This window comes from Grammomys surdaster, unplaced genomic scaffold (genome assembly GCF_004785775.1).
Source record: "Grammomys surdaster isolate TR1022 unplaced genomic scaffold, NIH_TR_1.0 373, whole genome shotgun sequence".
In the NCBI taxonomy this organism is placed as follows: domain Eukaryota; kingdom Metazoa; phylum Chordata; class Mammalia; order Rodentia; family Muridae; genus Grammomys; species Grammomys surdaster.
Window position 1 is genome coordinate 242,756 of NW_021604792.1, and position 19,251 is coordinate 262,006.

At 39.3% G+C, this 19,251-nt stretch overlaps 1 protein-coding gene across 2 annotated transcripts in view; it reads right to left on the reverse strand.

Moving 5' to 3' along the window:
* Slco1c1 (solute carrier organic anion transporter family member 1C1) overlaps positions 1-19,251 on the reverse strand; it is a 42,073-nt gene that overhangs the window by 16,213 nt on the left and 6,609 nt on the right. For both annotated transcript variants that reach the window (XM_028781030.1, XM_028781029.1), the window contains exons 3-10: positions 18,188-18,329; positions 11,818-11,950; positions 10,323-10,456; positions 8,359-8,505; positions 6,251-6,349; positions 4,292-4,540; positions 3,264-3,428; positions 91-286 (exon numbers count right to left, since the gene is read on the reverse strand). In XM_028781030.1, coding sequence (XP_028636863.1) covers positions 91-286; positions 3,264-3,428; positions 4,292-4,540; positions 6,251-6,349; positions 8,359-8,505; positions 10,323-10,456; positions 11,818-11,950; positions 18,188-18,329 — 1,265 coding nt within the window. The remainder of the gene's footprint in view (positions 1-90; positions 287-3,263; positions 3,429-4,291; positions 4,541-6,250; positions 6,350-8,358; positions 8,506-10,322; positions 10,457-11,817; positions 11,951-18,187; positions 18,330-19,251) is intronic.

Below are 19,251 nucleotides of genomic sequence, written 5' to 3' on the forward strand. Positions count from 1 at the left end.
TAAAATATTAATATAGTCTTATTGGAAAACTCTACTGACAATTGAATTTAGCAACTCTATCTTCTCAAATAATGTCATGAAGAAACATACCCTTGGTAGGATACAGTTAGTCCAGCCACACTGGAATTTTCACATCCCAGTGCAAACAGAGAGAGGAAGAGGAGGTAGCCAAAGACAGATGATCCCAAGTAGAGTTTTGTTGCTTCACATATACCAAGCCTGAATTTTTTCATAACTATTCCCCCAGAGAATATTCCAAGGGCCACTGCAGGAATGTTGATAAGCCCTACAAAATAAGAAAATCATGTCACTCAGTAACTGTTTTACATGAGATCTCTGAGCACCACACATGTGATCTTAGTTATTACTAAAACATATCAGTAGTTCTGATGTATCAAACTTTTCTGTTCTTTTAATTTATGAAAATATTCAGTTACTATTGTAGGTCAAGATAAACCAAGGGTTGGTGACAAGCATCAAGGTCATGGGTTGACAATAGCACAAGTGTAGTCTCACATTCTCCAGACACAAAGACAACTCTACCAATGCTGAATGAGTCAATGAAGTGATATCTTTTCTGGTAAGTGCCCAGAACTAACACTCTCAGTCACATGGCAGTTGGATAGAGATTAATGTTCTTCAATATGGTCCATAGAATGATACTTACAGAGAATGAAGGAAATGGGTCTGGTTTTTTGTGTAATGTTTTGCTTTTCATTTTCTGGCTCAAACAAAATCTGATTTTGTTGACCGGCTCCTCGGGCTCTTTCTTTGCTGGTCTCCTTACAGCTACAGTGGTACATGTTAGCATGTGCACATCATGTGACAGATGCTAAGTGAAGCATTGGATACACTATTTATAACATCTAGTTTTCATCAATCTTAAGGGAAGACATAGCACAATCCTTTATTTAGAAAGCAATTTCCTTGGGATTTTGGTTAGTTATGAGTAAGTCTTAATTCAAATGTAGGGAAGCTCATGTCAAGTCCCCTGCTTTCCATCACTAGGTCCTACTAGTTACATCTCTTAAAAGCTAATTAGGGGATGGAATGCTAGACACAGAGTTAGGCAGCTTTACTAGGGAGCAAGTAACCATGATTTAAACCCTGCAGAGGGAGTGGTCCCACCAGGTGTTAGAGGGCATGCATCAGAGACCCAGGAGCCTAACATCAGTTCAACCGCTTAACAGCTATACAACTGTAAGAAATTTTCTAAATGTCTCTAAACCTGCCCACTGTCCTATAATAACTATTCAAGACTGCCTGAGTATTCCTTACTTAAATACTTGAGACTAATGTGGTTTTGAATTTTGGAAAATTTTAGAGAATAAATGTATAACACAATATCCTGGAGATGAAATCCACATCTCGATGAAAATTTAATTTTATGGATGATATACATAACACAATAGCACAGTCTGCAGGTAAAGTTATACAATATCTTAAGTGCGTCCTCATTCTGAATGAGCAGAGTCCTTCAAGGCCAGGTGTGGACTTTCTCACTTGTGGTCTCATATTGTCATTTTCTATATTTGATTTGAGATGTTGAACCTGAAATGGTGTTGATATGGTAGAATGATGCTGTTCATTATTGGCTCTTAACACAAAAATCTAACACAAAAACATTCAATGTATTCCTATCAGATTGGCAACGATGAAAATAAAGTAGGGAGTGTGTACCCTCTGTATCAAAGAAAGACCAGGCCTGAGATAAAAGCTTGAGATCCAACTATGCAGGAGGCAGATACAGGGAAGTTAGGAGGCCTGAGGGGGCTATAAAGACATTTAAGGACAATCTGAGCAGTTTAGTGAAATGCCGGAAGTAAAATTAAGGAGAGAGATTTGGGGCTCTGCTTATTGGTAGAATGCTTGGCGGGCATGTGCAAGTGCCTGTCTTCAACTCCTACACATCATAAAAGGATCAGTGGTCCAATCTTAGTGGCTCTAGGATGTCAGAGAATAGTCCGCACACGGTAGTCACTTTCACGTCCTCTGAGTGCCCGTTTTTCATAATTTATCAAAAGACTATCTTCTGAGAGATACACTCAGCTTTTTTTCTTCTCTTCTCAGAGACAGATACATAGAATAATGTTTAAAATGTTTCATGAAGAGGGGCTGGAGAGATGGCTCAGAAGTCGATGTTTGGTTCCCAGTACACACGCTGGATGGCTCACAACCACCTATAGCTTCAGCTCCAGATTTTTATTGATTCTTATTTCATGTGCATTGGCATTTTGTTTGCATGTGTCTCTGTGTCAGGTTGTTGGATCCCCTGAACTGGAATTACAGATACTTGTGATCTGTCATGTAGGTGCTGAGAAGCCAGCGTGCTTAAACACTGAGACTTCTCCAGCCCTCCAGGAGATTTGACAGCCTCTTCTGACCTGTATAAGGCACCTGTGCTCACATGCACAAACAAACATCTCCACCCACACCCTCATGCACCCATATCCACACACCCCTATGACCCATCTATACCCATGAACAATAATAACAATAAAATAAATCCTTTAAATTTTTGTACGAAGAAAGAAATTATTTTAAATATCTTTAAATATCATATCTTAAAGGAATATGTCCCAAGAAACAGAATAAACTTAATACCTGAAAATGGTGACTTTAAAGGACACATTTAGGGAGAGAAGGAGCCAATCCAGGTTTTACATCTCTAATTTTATACAAGGTGATAGCCCTCTATTTAAATATTCTCCTCTCTCCTTTTGCTTTTTTATTTTTGTTTTGGTCCCTGAATGGTGTTTTTGTTATCAGCTATATAGATATGCTATAAACGCAACTACTTTAAACAACATATCTGAGTCAAACATAGGCTTTGTTAGAGTGAGCACAAATATACTGTCTAAATACCTTTGCATGCAATCTCAGATACCACACATGCAATTTTGCCAATGCAAGATTTCAACAAAACTTAAAACATGTGTACTCAACATTAGCAATCATCTAAAAAAGAATTTAGGCTAGATTCACTTCTTTTTACTTATTTAAGAACTGCGGGAAATTGTTTTAAAGTCATTCAGTCACAGCTATAAATAATTCTTGTTGCAAAGGTGTAATACACACCCACCATGTATATTCATCCTACTAAATATTTTTTTTTTTTACAAAACCTTACTATATCACTTCATCTAAAACATCTGAAAATACTTTAGGTTAAAATTTTGAGCAAATCTAATGTTACAAAGAATGTGCAAGATTCATCAAATAGGTTTCTATGGGAACACATGACAGACAGGTGGAAAACATACCAATGACAAAGTTGGCTTTGGACGAAGATTGCCCATACTGCTGCTCAATGTATTTTGGTTTATATGTCACCATGCCAAACAGAGAATTGAACTGAACAGTGCTTGCACACAAGTATAAGATGTATACTGGATTTCTAAAAAGAGTCTTCAGTGATGGAAGAAAATCTGTAAGACAAAAACATATAGAGTCCTTGAAGACAAGGCTGCAATCTTCTTGGGTTTGAATCTAGGCAAATACACTTCTACAGGAAGAAGTAAGTTCTATATAGGACCCACAGGTGATTCAGGGACATATCCTACCAGCTAATATGCCAGTGACAAGGGACCAGCATATTTCCCCTCATCCTCATATTTCTTAGAGCTCAGAACTCTAGGCTAAATATTATGACTCCCCGTGTGAGTCTCTTTCTTTAAATGTATCTCACAGATATCTCTTTTAGTGATTGTATCTTGGTGTTAAAAAGACACCCCTCCTTCTCTCAGTCCTACAACCCACCCCCTTGACTTGGACAATCAACTTCAACAGTTAAAGATGGTCTATAAACATAAATATAGGATTGCTTAAAAAGGAAGAGATGGGGTCAATTTCTCAGCTACCAACTTCCCTGAAGGAGGGGAACTCCTGAGAACATGTCTGGGCTCTGCCTGGCTCCCACTTACACCCTTGCCAAGACACACATTTTTATATAATGTTCAAACAGGTGGGTCTCATGTGTGAAAGGCTCTCAGACATGGAGTTATAGCCTCTTCTGTTCTGCCCACCCAAACTTACGCTGAACAACTGCTGTGTAGAAAAACAATCCTGAATGAGAAGGTTGAGCCAATCAAACGGAAGATAGGAAGGATTTGCTCATTCACCTCCATAACATTTTCAATAAGGAAAACTTCCCTCCCCAGTTCTGCTTCCTATGTGATCTCTTAAGCTTTCTTCAGACAGGGATAGGAGACAAGTGCTGTTGTTCATATGCCTCCTCCACTCCCACCAGGAAGATGTACAATAGCCCATGATGAAAGAGAATCTGGCTTACCTCTTGCCATTTCCACAATTTTCATTTTATCTTCTCCAGGGGCCATTTGGTAGTTAACAGGGTCATCTCTAATGAACTTGGATTTCTCAGATGAGGAGCCAGAGTCCTCTCTACTTTGGGATCTTGGTAGAGTCTTGGGTAAGCACCAAAAAGGTACAGCTGCAAGAAGACTTAGGAACCCTGCTATTAGGTAACCAAGCCACCAGGCCCCGACCCACTGAGGATCCTTTGGGGTGATAGTTATATGGTCTGAAAAACAGAGGTTGGTTGAGTGGTGAGTTCTTCAAGGTTAGGGTATTGAAAAGAGTTACTGCAGGAAGCAAATTCTAGCAACATTCTACCACATCATAAAAATGGCATAAGGACTTAAGATCAGATTACCCAGAACCTTTATAAATGCCAGATGGGCCTGAATGCTAGCCTTTATTCCAGCCTCCAGTGGTAGACACAGGAGAGCCACAGAACAAGCTGGATAGTTACACTAGCTATATCGATGATCTCTAAGGTTGATTGAAAGGATTTTTCCTCAAAAAATAAGGTAGAGGAAAAATGTAGGATGATTGCCAATATCAACTTCAGATCTTTATACATACAGACATCCATATGCATACACTCCCACACATATTCCTTGCCCAGACACAGGAAACATGCGTACACATACACATATACATATATACATACATACATACATACATACATACATACAGATAGATATGAATGACACCCTCTCCTGACCTCTTAATACATACCCACACACACACACGAAATAGAAAATATCTAATAATTCATACTTGGCATCTACCACCACTCCCTGTCTCTGATCTCCAGAAAAGGTGTTTATGGGGGACTTCAGATTTCCTGTTTATACCATGGGTTAAAAAGTCAGACTAAAGGCTGTAAGAGGCTCATGACTTTACACTGTCCTCTGAGGCTGTGCCATAAACTCAAGGGAGAGTAAAGAGAGTAAAACATCCTAGTGGTTGTTTTACTCTGGTAAACTGGTCCTTCAGAAACATCACATCAGATTCACATATTGAATAGGATTCAATAGGCTAGGATTTTCCTCAAAGAAAGACAACCGCCAGTCCCCAAAATAATTGCCTAGTTGGGGAAAAGAGAGCAGAAGACAGAAGCTAGGACTAGAAGAAAAGGAAGTTTGGTCGCTGGTGACTTTCACTCCTATGTTTGCATTTTCAGTTGATGCCTCTATCATAAATGTTGACACATCTGAGACCAGCAAGAGCCAGCAAGAGCCACAGGTCTGCATCTGAACTGGGTTGGATGCATTTGAATTTGCAGCTGTTGGAGAAGAGGATCTGCCTTTATAAACAGACCACAGGTTACCTTGTTCTAAATACTAATCTGTTTATCTTCCTGCACCGACTAATGTTTGCATCTTCAGTATCAAGGTGTATTTCAGGGATTATTTTTACTTAATGAAAGAGTACCGCCTTGACATATTAAAAACAAAATTTGGGGGCTGGAGAGATGGCTCAGTGGTTAGGCTGTTCTTGAAAAGCTGGGCTTGTATTACCAAGCACTCACATGAAGGCTCATAACTGTCTGTAACTCCAGTTTCAGGGATCTGACACCCTCTCCTAACCTCTTCCAACAACAAGTGCTCATTTAATGTACATACATACATACATTCAAATATTCATATGTATACATTTTGTAAATTAAAAAAAGACAAAATGTAATATTTTTCGAAGTCCCACTAAAAATTACAGCAGCTGAAATTAATGAATAAATACAAAGTGAGTTCAGCCAGTAAGATGGCTCCGTGTGTAAAGGCACCTGTAGCAAGCCTGGACATCCAAGTTCCATCCAGGACCCACAGGCGAAAGGAGAGAACTGATTTCTACAAGTTGTCTTTTGATCTTCCTAAATGCATCATGGCATGTGCACGCACAAAGAGAAAAGTGTAAACAAAGAAATATAAACAAATAATCTACTTACCTAGATTCACAAAGCCAATATCAACATACAGTTTGGCACATAATGAGCCCAAAAGGAAGCCAAAAATGGGTCCTATAATTGCCACTGTCTGCACACACCCTGTACAAAAAAAGAACAAGCCAAACCAAAATGAAACATTAAAAAGGGGGATAAGAGGAAAAAGAAGAATATATTTCATTTTGCTCTGCTTTGATAAACTGATAAAATGCTAAGCAGGAAAAATAAATGAGATGCCACTGGTATCTGCAAAATAAATACTTCACTCAGCATTTCTTTTGTGGGTTTTCCCTGGTTAAATTTTTCAATTACACCGACTCAGGAAACACATCATTCTCTCTTTGGGGAGAAAACAAGTACTTTTAACACATTAATCATCTCACGGAAATAACACCAAGGCTCTGACAAAGTTAATTTCCAAGCATGAATCAAACTTCAGTTCCGACAGGTATGGCGGTGCACAGGTTGGGCATCCTAGCACTTGAGGTGGAGGACAGAGCTAGGGGCAACATGAGACAGAAACCAAACATATCGGAACTGTGCTGGTTTTGTAATCTTTCAACCATGTCTTATCATCAGTGAAGTGAAAAGTTCTGTTTGACGTTAAAAATGGGTTTTCCCCCACTTCAGTAATAAAGCATGCTCACTCACACGTGGAACTTGTGAGGCAGCTCTGTGGAGAGAGTGCCAACTCCGGAAAGAGCTCGCAAAGCAGATAGACTTTGCACCATGTTAAGTTTGTCTAGAAAGCTCTTCAGAGGTCAGAGGAAGCCACGATAGATGACAGGAACAGGTTATCCAGAGGACAGTGTTACTAGTAAGCAGAAAGGCTGTCCCGTTCAGCTTAGGGTCTCAAATCTGCCATTCATTTCACAGAAGAACTCAAACAAGTATATTCCTGGGAGAATACATGAGCTGGAGACGTAAAGATCAGCTAGCTCCCTGGCCTGTTTCCGGACAGAGAAAGTATAAGATTGTGTGTAGTCCCTGTGGACCTCCATAGGAATGTAAATCCTTCCCAGTCCCCAGAATAACTGTGTAGTTTGCCCCATATAGTTCTTCTTTAGGCTCCTGAGTTATGCTCCAGTTTTCAATAGAGACAGAGCCTGGGGCTAATTTAAGCCTGTTTAGGTGTGGTGTGCAGAATATTAGGGATTTCTGTGGTACATAGCCAGAAATACAGTAGTTCTTGTTGTAAACTCTCCTTCAGTCTTACCATTTGTTCCTAAAAGCTACACCTTCAAAATATCAGAATTCCAAGAATCAAAATTGATGTAGTAAATACAGAAGACACTATAGTCATCTCTGCAGCTGTAATTTCTAGCTGAATTCCAGGGCATAAGAAACACGATTAAATAATGCTTGAATGCATATGACCTTAATAGTTCATTCCTACTGTTCATTTTGTTTGGAAGATTTTCCAATGCATTCCCTACACCTTTGTAGTAGATATTGGTGACTATTGCTGCTCAACTGTCCTCTGGGATAGGGTATCCTTGTGCCTTGCTTATATTTCCTTTGTATTTCTTTTCAATCATTTATACCTGCTCTCAAGGTTCCAGAACCCCTTCCTATCTCAAACAGGGAAAAATGAAATAAAAGATCCTTTAGTTACTTATGGAATTATAGAATGCAAGGCCATTTCTAGAACTGCAAAATCAACACTCACACATGCACACACACTTACACACTCACACGCACACACAAATACACATACACATACAGAGGCCCACAAGCACCCACCACACATACACATGCACACACACTCTTACACACTCACATATACACACAAATACACATACAAATACAGAGGCCCACAAGCACCCACCACACACACACACACACACACACATGCACACATCATTAAAAGCAATCTCTCAACTCTGCAGCCCCGAGGATGCTTTTATAAGGCCCCATGACATTGAGGTCACAGCTATTTAGTTGTGTTCTTCCCTTCACTCAGCAGATGCTCATTAAAGGGCCTTGACAATTCACAGTTAACGGAAGCATGGGGACTGAGTGCTCAAACCTTCCATGTTGAATTTGAGATAGTTGGGAAGGGCTCAAACCAGGCACCCCACTTCCCAAGTTGAATAAGGTATCGGTGTTACCGATGTAGAAAGCAGCATTGTCTTCACTGGCAAAGTCATCCAGATAGGCGATGCCCAAGGGTTGGATAGGAGTTTCCCCTAATCCTCGGAGAAGATTTCCCAGGAAGACATAAACCCACATGGAGGAACTGGCATCCCCTTCACACTCTGGAAAGAAAACCAAACAAGAGGACTAGAGCTAGCTCACTATTGATGTTAAATGTTTAATTCTACATTTCTACCCTCTGATTTAAAACTGAAATAGAAACCAGAATCAGAATTTGTCACAGTGCTAATCTGATAAGAGTTTGAATGAGCCATTTTGATTTGTAACTTCTATCTCACTGACAGATATATCCAGGGGCCTAAGAGACTCTTGCTTCTTGCTGTGTCTTTAACTTATTCTCTTTCTTCTTTTCATTTTGTACCTACAGAGAGATATTTGTCTTTTTATACTGCAGCGATTTTCAGCATGCTATCCAAGGCAAAAAAAAAAAAAAAAAAAAGACATGATCAAACAAACAAATGCTTATCGACTTCTATTTTAATCAAAATTGTGTATTTTTCAAACCCAATAATCTGCCATTGTTGCCCAAATTCTACTTGAAATTTCAACACTTATATGGGCCATGATTGCAACACCGGACTCTATTGCCTACAATTATATCTGCTAGCGATCAACTATTTTCAGTCATATTAAAGCTATACATAATATATTCTTTAGCAATCCGTACCTTACAACAACAAGGTTTGACACTATTTTTACAGTTGAATCTATTTAGAGCTGGCTACTGAAGGATACATTAATAAACGCCATGCTCTAAACCGACTGTATGAGGCAGGGTAGTTACGTCGGACACGTAAATGAAAGACTGCTTCACAGAGTTTGGGCACAGTAATAAAGTTAGGCATGTTGACAGCCTTCTGGAATCACCCCATCTAAATGCCTGCTCTAGGGCACTTGCTGGGCTAAGTGGTTCTCAGGTATTTTTAACTGTCATCTTCATGGCAACACTGGGAGGTGAGAGTTATTTTTAGCTAGGTGTGAAGAGGATAAAGAGAAAATTAAATTTAACCCTGGGGGGGGGGGATCACATTTCTTTCTTTCTAATCCTTTAGATTGATGTTTCTATTTGTGAAACTCATTTTATTTTCATTTCAAGACTTATATTACTCAGAACCACTTGTAGACGTTGCTAGTCACCACCAAGCAATTAGTAGTCTTTTCCAGAAAACTGATCACTGGAATATCTTATTGGGATCATAGCATACTGCTTTTATACTTTAGGAGCTTTTAGTATGTTTTTTGAGTTCATGCAGTGCAGGCATGTGAACCACAAGTCTACATGCCTATCCCTCTATCTACGCAGAGGCTAGAGCACATTGGTGCATTTCTCCTGGTGGGTACATTGGTACATTTCTCTAGATGATTCTTGCTTGTCAGATATTCAACTTACTAGATAGACTAAGACATCCTTGAATTCAGGGCCTTCCTGCTTCAGCCTACTGAGTGCTGGAATTATGGACATTTGCTTAGATATGTGTATTGGTGTTCTGCCTGTGAAAAAGACAAGGTTGGCTGGCCTAATCAGTGAGCTCTAGTGATGTGCTATAACTCTACTCTGCTATAAATGGTGACATTCTTTCCCCCATTGCTTCAAGACAAAATCTCTCACGAATCAGAAAGCTCGTTGTTATAGCTAGGTTTGTTGGCTAATGAATTTTAGGAACCCACTCACCTCTGTCTCCCAGTGTTGGGTCTATAGGTATGTTCAGATACAGTTAGATTTTTTAAGTAGGTACTGGGGTTTTGAACTCAGGTCCTCATGCTTGCAAAGTGAACTACCTCCCCAGTGCATTTGTAGGAATTTTTGGCACTTTAATATTTCAAATATTAATGTTTTTCATGAAAATATACATGCTAAAGTATATATAAAAGCTAAAGCTATTTACTTACACAAGTCAGTTTTTAAAAATCATCTTACCGTGATTTAATTTGTTTTGTGATTTCCCCACAATTGAGCTTGGTGATGGGCTGCTGGATTCTAGGTAGCAGGGAGAGATGTCAGGAGTGATGTTGGAAGAGGGAGAATACCTCTCATACTTCTCATAGCTGTACCTGCACATAAAGAGCATTTTCTTTACCTGACAGGCTAACAGCATGCTAAAAACAAAGGTTGACTTTGTTTGGTTGAAAATGAAGGGATCATGTTGGTTTGGCAGTTCTCTTAAATCAGACTCACCAAACCCAACCAGCACTGAAGAGCAGTTTGTTTCCCATCACCCATGAACCCTCAGCAGAAAATAAAAACAAGAATCATCTTAAGACTTTTTAAAAGAAAAGATAATGATTATCCATCAGCTATTCCCTTAACACGAGAGGTAGCTACCTACGTTTGCTAAACACCAAAGCTGTCTCCAGGTCCAAATAAAATCAGCATTGTAACATCTTGAGGCACTAGAACATCAGAATCACAGACTTACCAGAACTCTCACAGGCCAGTTCTAGAGAACCTATAATGTGCATCATGGCTTCAGAGCCATTTTCCCAGAAGAAATTCTTACTCTGGCTTTCCTCTCTAGGTAATGAATCTGACTGCAAATTATTACACACACATACACACATTGTGGATTGCTGTCCATCTTTTCTGCCCTGTACCCTATGTTTGTATTCAGGTGAGATCAGGTGAAATCTTAACTAGTCAGATAAGGCTAGAGTCTGTGATTAGGCAGTGGAAGGGAAAGCTGAGCTGAAAGTTTTAGATAGGGGACAGAGAGAGATAGACAGGAAGACTGAGACGGAGATGGGAGAGACAAGATGGAACCTATAAGAGAGGATGATGAGCCAGAACTACATGGTCCTAGAAGCCATAAGTAACTGGGAATTTCTTATACAGATGATTAGATAACATAGGGCACATCTGTCCAATCTAGGTGTGCAGTTTGTATCTATATCAACTGAGTTTTGAGTTCTTTTTGTGGGCATTTTGGGGGTGGAAGATTTACTGTTATAAATCTGACTGGTAAATTACAAGCTTCTGGAGTTTTCATTTTAGGGGTCTAGGTGACTAGAGCCAGTGGCAGCCAATTTCAGCAGGCTAGCTGCAGAGGGCAGATGGTTTGGAAAGTGCAAGCTTTGTGGTAACCATGGGAACTTGCCAGCCATAGTGTGATTTGTTTTTTATAACTACATGCTACACACACGCACACACACACACACACATACACACACACACGCACACATAAATACATATACATATATATATGTATGTACAAACACACACACACATACACACACATATATATATATATATATATATATAGATAGATAGATAGATAGATAGATAGATAGATAGATAGATAGATTTCCCAACAACACCTGCTTTCTGAAAACAAAATAAAATTATAACCTTTAAGAAAAGGAGGAGGGGACCTGGCATTGATGAGAAAGTTAGGGGAAGACAGATGCTTTAGACTTACTTCTCCATGAAGAACTGGGGTACAGCAATGAGCATAGTTCCAAAACCCATGACCAGGCATCCTGCTCCGATTATTTTTGGCCTGTGAAGTTTGGCGCCAAAGTAGCTAACAAATGTTATGACCAGGAGATTCCCTTTGGGGGCAAGGAGAAGCATTCACGGTCAGATTAGGGAATCTAGGAAACAGTCCACAGCATAAGCAAACAAATGATGTACACAGACTGTGTAGAACTTCACTTGAAGGAAGTCCCCCATCACGTTGCTTGCTTCCCTGTGAGCTAAAATAGCTGTTGATTCATGACTTTAATCACCTCATCTTTAATATCAAAATATCTCAGTTACCATTCCTCTCCCGTTTTGTTTGACCATACCTGATGGTTTGTTCCTTAAAAAGCATTTTATCAATTAACTAAATTATAGGCAGAGGGCTGGAGAAATGGCTCCTTGGTGGAGAGAGAGCCTGCTGCTCTTACAGAGGACAAGGTTTGATTCCCAGCACCCACACTGGGTGACTCACTGCTCAGGTAATCCTGGCTGCAGAAGATCTGATCCCTTCCTCTGAACTTCAAGGACTCCTGAATTCATATGTACACACCTACATACATAATTATAACTTAAAAATAAATCTAAATCTTACAAAGCTTCCTTTGGCTGATATTTTAAATGTTTCTTAGTGACTTTGCAGCACATTCTATTAGTTTCTTCTTTAGCTTACAATTCGGATTAAATCTTCTATTAGTTTCCCAATCAGTTTTGAAACATAGACCCTATATTATCTCTACAGCTGATATTCCCCAAAGGAAGGTATTACACAACAGGAGTATACCTTACTTTAAATGAAATAAAATATTAGACCCACAATTACACAAATGATACTTTGTAATTGTTCACGACTTCTTTAAAAAAGAGACTCAATATAAAAAGTTTGTCCCCCAAAACAACTCTGTGTGTCTATCATATATAAACTACAATGTACAAATATCATGAATATAATGTTTTTACAAGAGAGCCATTCAAAAAAAAACTGATGAGCAAGTTGGAGGTCAGAGGTCAAACTCGAATGTCATCTCTAGATACTGTTCACATTGTTTCATAAGGTCTCTACTCATCAGCCTTGGGTTTTCTTGGCTACCTACTCTGGCAGGCTTATCTCTGCTGCAATAATAAGGAAAAGTCCTATATCATACCTGATTGTTGTTGTTGTTATTGTTGTCATTGTTGGATATGTATTTGGGCATCAAACTCAGGTTGTCATGTTTACAGGACACTGAGTGAACTACCTCCTGAGCTCTATGATTCAACATGTTTTAAGGGAAGATTTTTCAGGCTTTGTTATATAAAAGAATCTCTAGGAGAAGGTACAAAGGGAGATAAAGATTTCTTGGCACATCCAGTTCCTGGTGCCATGGAACCATGGTCCAGTCAAGGAATCTGCACTTGCAAGGTAAACTCAAATACAATGGTGTGGCTTATGACAGCAACGCACCATGAGAAACCTGGATTGGGGCACACATTTTAAGGACCTTTCCGTTTTAGTTATAATCACTGGGAAGTCTCATTTGCAGGAACTCCCACCTAGATAAAGAAGCAGACACTTCCCTATGGGGGCTGATGGTTGCCCTGGCTCTGATGCTGTCCTTGCTCTTTCCAGTGTTACAGCAAGAACATGTTTCCTTCCATCTGCAAGCAATCATCTGATTTACTACTGTTTGGACGTACGGCCAGCATTAGTCAATTGGAAAATGAGTGGTGAATTTTACAGCCTGAGGATAATAAGAAGAATGTAGAAAACGTAGCTTGAAAATGAAGTCTATGTGCTTGACTCTTCGAAGAATTCAGCTCTTTAAAATTCGCATATTAAAGAAACAAAGCCTGAGAGCACCTATTTGCCACTTGACTAGTGTAAAAACTAGACTGATCACGTTCGTCTGTTTGTGAGGCTAGCTTACATTTTTATAGCAATACATTTTTTAGTCCATGTACTTTTCACCAAACCCTTAAAATAAGGAACTGGTTTGAAGGGTGTTTCTTTGTTACATTAATGAATAATGCCATTTCTCCACCATCCTATGTCTACAAGATTTCGTTTCCTGTGCTTGCTATAAAGGCAACCTTTCTGAGTTCCCAGGAGAGATACATGGGGAATACACGGTGATTCAAAACCTACAAAAAAATGAATTGGTGTATCTGAAAAGAGAGCCAAGGGGTAAAGTGCTGGCTGTGTTCTGACCCTCAACACCAACATATAAGCTGGCATGAGGCTGGTGCCTATAACCTCAGCACTAGGCTTGGGGAGGAAGTGTGGAGATTGGCAGATTGCAAAGGCTTCCTGGCCAGCCAACTTGGCTGCAAAGGTGAGCCCCAGGTTCAGTGAGAGACCCTACCTCAAAAGACAAAGTGAACGGCAGTAAAGGAAGATACTGGAAGTCTACCTCTGGTTTCCAGAAACGCATGCCTACATAGTGCTTCTGTGTACATATGTGCATATACACATGTGCACACACATATCACACATATCACACACACACACACACACACACACACTAAATTGACTATGAAAACTGTTCCATATTTCACATGACCAATTGATAAAAAAAAATAACAGGTCCAAGGAGTTTAATAAATGTTTTTACCAAACTTAAAACTTTTTATGCATACATCCAAAATTTCAAATCCTAGGAAAGAAAACAAATAACTGAAGTTACCTTATGCACCAGAAACAAAACCTGAACAAGTCCGGTGTAAGAAACGGCAATTAGAGACCAAGTACAGTTGCAAATTTGAAGTTAAAGATCCCGCTAGTGAAAGGAATGGTCAATGCTGTCTAGCAAGTAGAGCTTATCCGGGACTGTGAGAATCTGAGCTAAGAAGAAATCTGTTAATTAAACCTATGTAGCAGGTGGAAAAAAGAAACATTTTTGCAGAATAGAAGAAATGTAGTGAAGCCCTCAGTGCTGCCAGAAACTAAGTTATAAAAACTACTGAGCCTCGCATGGTGGTGTACACACTCAATCAGCACTCTAGAGATAGAGGCAGATGGATCTCTGTGAGTATGGGGTCAAATTGGTCTATAAAGTGAATCCCATGCTAGCTAATGACACAGGGCAAGACACTGTGTCTCAAAAATTCAAGCAATGAAGAGCAGAAAGAAGAAAGAGAAATGTGCTGGTTAGATAAATTTTTAAAGTATACTTACTAAAAACCATGTAAAACACTTTAATAACTAACTCACAATAATTTAATTAATTAAAATAAAAACCATGTAATAGTTGAATTGCTGAATAGTGAAACTTTAAAAGGCCTGTATTAAGCCAGAAACAAGAGAAGGATGTCTATTATCACCACTGCAATTCAGCATAAACCCCAGGCCAACTGAGTAAGAAAAGAAAAAATTGGCAGGTTTAAGAATGTAAAAAAGTGTGTGTGTGTGTGTGTGTGTGTCTTCTGTTTCAATCATGTGATTTTTGCACTCAGAAAATGCTAGAATTTCTATAGACAATCAATTGAAATTAAAAGAATTTCAACCAAGTTATTGAATGTATATATTATTATATATAACTTTTCTGTATGTATATGTGGGGGTATGTATTAGGTGTGTGTGTGTGTGTGTGTGTGTGTATGTGTGTGTATTTTCATACATGTTTGAGCACATGTATGTGGGACTAAAGCGAACATGTGTGTGCATGTGTATAGAGACTCAGTGATAGCACTGGGTATCTTTTTGGACAGTTTCTGTCTTATATATTGAGGATTTCCATGCAAAAGTTTACAGTCCATCATTTTTAAGCATCTCTAGCACTATGTTTATACATAGAAACCAAAATTAAATTTGTTTGATATTTCATTTTTATTGACATATCGACTTCCATGCCAGCTTCACTCAGTAGGCAAAAGCTTCCTATCAATATGCCTTTCTTCACCTGATCTCACCCTTCTATGGTCCTTCAGTTCAGGACCATCAATGGGGCAAGCATCAACTCTTGAGGTCCCTCAAAGGAAGTCACACAGAAACATAAGGGACTGATACAATCAGTGTGATGGTTTGAATAAAAATGGCCCCCATTGGCCCATAAGGTGTGGCACTATTAGGAGGCGTGGCCTTGTTGGATTAGTGTGGCTTAGTTGGAAGAAGTGAGTGTGTCACTTAGTGGTGGTCTTTCAGGTCTCAGAAACTCAAGCCTGGCCAGTGTGTTACTGTCATTTCCTGCTTGCCTACAGATCCATATTTAGAACTCTCACTTACCTCTCCAGCATCATGTCTGCCTGCATACTTCTTCCCATGTTTCCTGCCATGATCATAATGGATTAAACCTCTGAACTGTAAGCAAGCAAGTGTTTTACTTTATAAGAGTTTCTATGGTCATGGGGTCTCTTCACACCAATAAAACCCTAACTAAGACAATTGGGTATTTTAGAAGCATGATATATGTGATATATATTGATTAACAACATTGATAGCCTCTGGCAACAAGAAATTCAGACTTGTTTTGAGATGTCTCAACAGGTCAAGACACTTGCCACCAAGTCTGATGACCTGAGTTCAATCCACAAGACTCACATGGTAGAAGAAGAGAAATGACTCCCTCAAAGTATCCTCTGACTTCTACATGTGTACCATGGAACTCTTGTGTATGTACATGAAAACAAACAGATTGACTAACTAACTTAATTAATTAACTATAAATAAACAACTAATGCAATCTAAAACAGAAACAAATAGAAACTTGGGCCCCTTCCCTGAAGAACTAGTACCTGAACTTGAACATTTCCCAAACACCTGAAAGGCCACTGAGGTGTGGTTGACACTGTTCTGGAACCTTTGTAAACTGATTTGAAAGAATCCTTCACCTATAAAAGCTGATGCCTTGCTTAGAACTCCAGTGGTTGGAATTTTATTTGTTCAGAGCCAAATTCTCTTGGGCCATCTTAATCCCCTTCATCTACAGTTATCAGACACCTCTAACATGACATCACATCTTTCTGACTATTGGGTAAATCCCTTTGAACGTATTGCTCAAAAGTTAATATCACCATCAGATGGCCTCTGAGCCCAATAGCAGAGGCTTCTCCCACATTTCCATAACTACCTACATGATGTTGCCACCAAGGTTTTGGAAAGCATGCTGATTTATGGCTTTCTTTGTTCTTACACAGTAAAATTTTCATGAAACTGTTACCAGATTAGACCAAGGTACTTGGGGTTGCCTAGTCTGTGTCCCTGAGCTATGGCCATACACTTTTTTTTTTTTTTTTTTGGTCTCCAAATAAAGCACCTCCTATCCTTTTTTGAAGTGAGGGCTGCAATTTTTTTTTTTTTGCAAAATCCATAAAATTTTATATGTTCATTGGTCTCTCTTCCTCCATGACATCCCAAGTCACAAATAAAATCAAAATAGCAAGTTACAAAATGAAGTTGAAGACCTAAATTCCACTCACTACAAGAAAATCTGACACTAAAGCAGTTAAGAGATTTCGCTGTTATTTTGTTTGTCCCAAATGACATTGATGACCACTAAGGGAAGTTATTTTATTTACTTTGAAAAGGCATTAAATGCTTCTTATTTTTATCAATTCAGGAAGTTGACTAACTGGAATGGCACGTGTTCCAACACCTTCAAATCAGTGATTAAAATCACTCTTTGAAGACAGAGGTCTAAGCAATTGACAAACCATAGATACCAGAGGGTAGAGGCTTTACAGTCTATTTTACTTTTGCATTCCTGAGAAAACAGTCCTCCTTCTCTCCTTTAAGCAAATATGTTGAAAAATACAGTGTCTGCTTCATTGTTTTTAAAGATTTATTTATTTATTTTATGTATATGACTGCATTACCACTTTATTCAGACAGACTAGAAGAGAGCATCGGATTTCATTACAGATGGTCCTGAGCTACCAAGTGGTTGCTGGGAATTGAACTCAGGACCTCTATAAGAGCAGTTAGTGCTTTTAACCACCAAGCCATCTCGCCAGTCCCCAACCATCTACTTCTTAAATATTTGGACTCCATTTTTGCAGAGCCCCCTTAAGTGCTCCCACATTCTCACTCCTCCAAGAGGCACTTTCCACATATCACAACCCAAAGCACGAATCTTCACCCCATGTTCCCCTAAAGAAAGTCTCCCCTCTGATGGGTAACTTGTCTAAGCATCCAGTAATAAATACTGGGGGCAGGAAATTTGTTATTGCTTGCCTTCTCCCTGAGAGAATACGTTTCCTTTAAATCTATATCCTCGTAACATAAGGTCCTGGCAAGATTTATCCAAACAGTAGTTTACAGGTTGTATCTCAGCAGACAATGATGGATGGCGTTGAGCAGGCTCAGGAGAAAGACCTTGGGCTTAAAGGAAAAGTCAGACTTCTGTGATACCTACCGATTTCAAAACTACCATCAATTATTCCCACCAGAGAGGAAGGGATATCAAACCTTCTCTCTATCTGAGTAATGGTGCTCTTCAGATAGCCTTCTGCCAATGCTTTGGCAAAGTAAACAAAAGACAGGGCACCCAAGAACACCTGGAAGACACAAAAAAATCACAAGTAATTGCATAGCTCAGAAGTGTCCAAGGAAACAAAATTGAGAGGAATAACAAGTGTATTACCATTGATGGCTTGATTCAAGCACTGTTGCGGTGCAAATCAGCCCCAGGACCATGCAGAGTACTCCCTTCCATCCCCCATCCACACACAACCCAAGTTACTTGGCAGTTGAAGCAAACAGACTCTCATGTAAAATGTTCACAGGATTCCCCTACTCCTCTACAAAACATTAAAGGGAGCCTAGCTTTGGAAATACCAGTGAGGAACAAGGAAAGAATCACTGACGGGTAAGGAAATAAATGAGGTGAAAATCATGACACCCATGTGCCATCTTCCCACAAGTCCTTGCCTAATATGCATTTCGAAACCATATTCCAAGCACTCTCAGGAATCACTCTGCACTGAAATGTCTACTCTACATGATTTGCAGTTATTTCAGTTTATTCTTAAATTTTCAGTGGTTCTTTGCTATCTGGTTATATTTTAATAGACATGTTTGAATTGTACGTGTAAAGCAGTATCCAAGTGAATTCAGGTTCACAGTTAATAAAATACAATGTTATTATGTTCTATGAGTGTTATTTGGTATAAAGAAGGGAGGCTTGAATCACGCACACCTATCTATTTCTGGGTAACAAGCCAAGCCAAGTTTGCTTTCAGAAAAGGAAAATTGTGTGGGTATACTTAGTACTACATACAGGGTAAGGCAGTGCTTTAATAAATGTCTGGTTTTCTGTCTCCCCTGCTTATCTAAGAAGAGCTTTTAAGGGAGCCCAGAAAAGTCACGCAGGCAGCCTGCATGGCAGGCAAAAATTATTTCATCACTTGGTGAGTGGTCTTAGTAATTTGCAATTGAGAGCTTAATTTTAGAAAGAAAAGAAGAGAGGGAGGGGAGGGG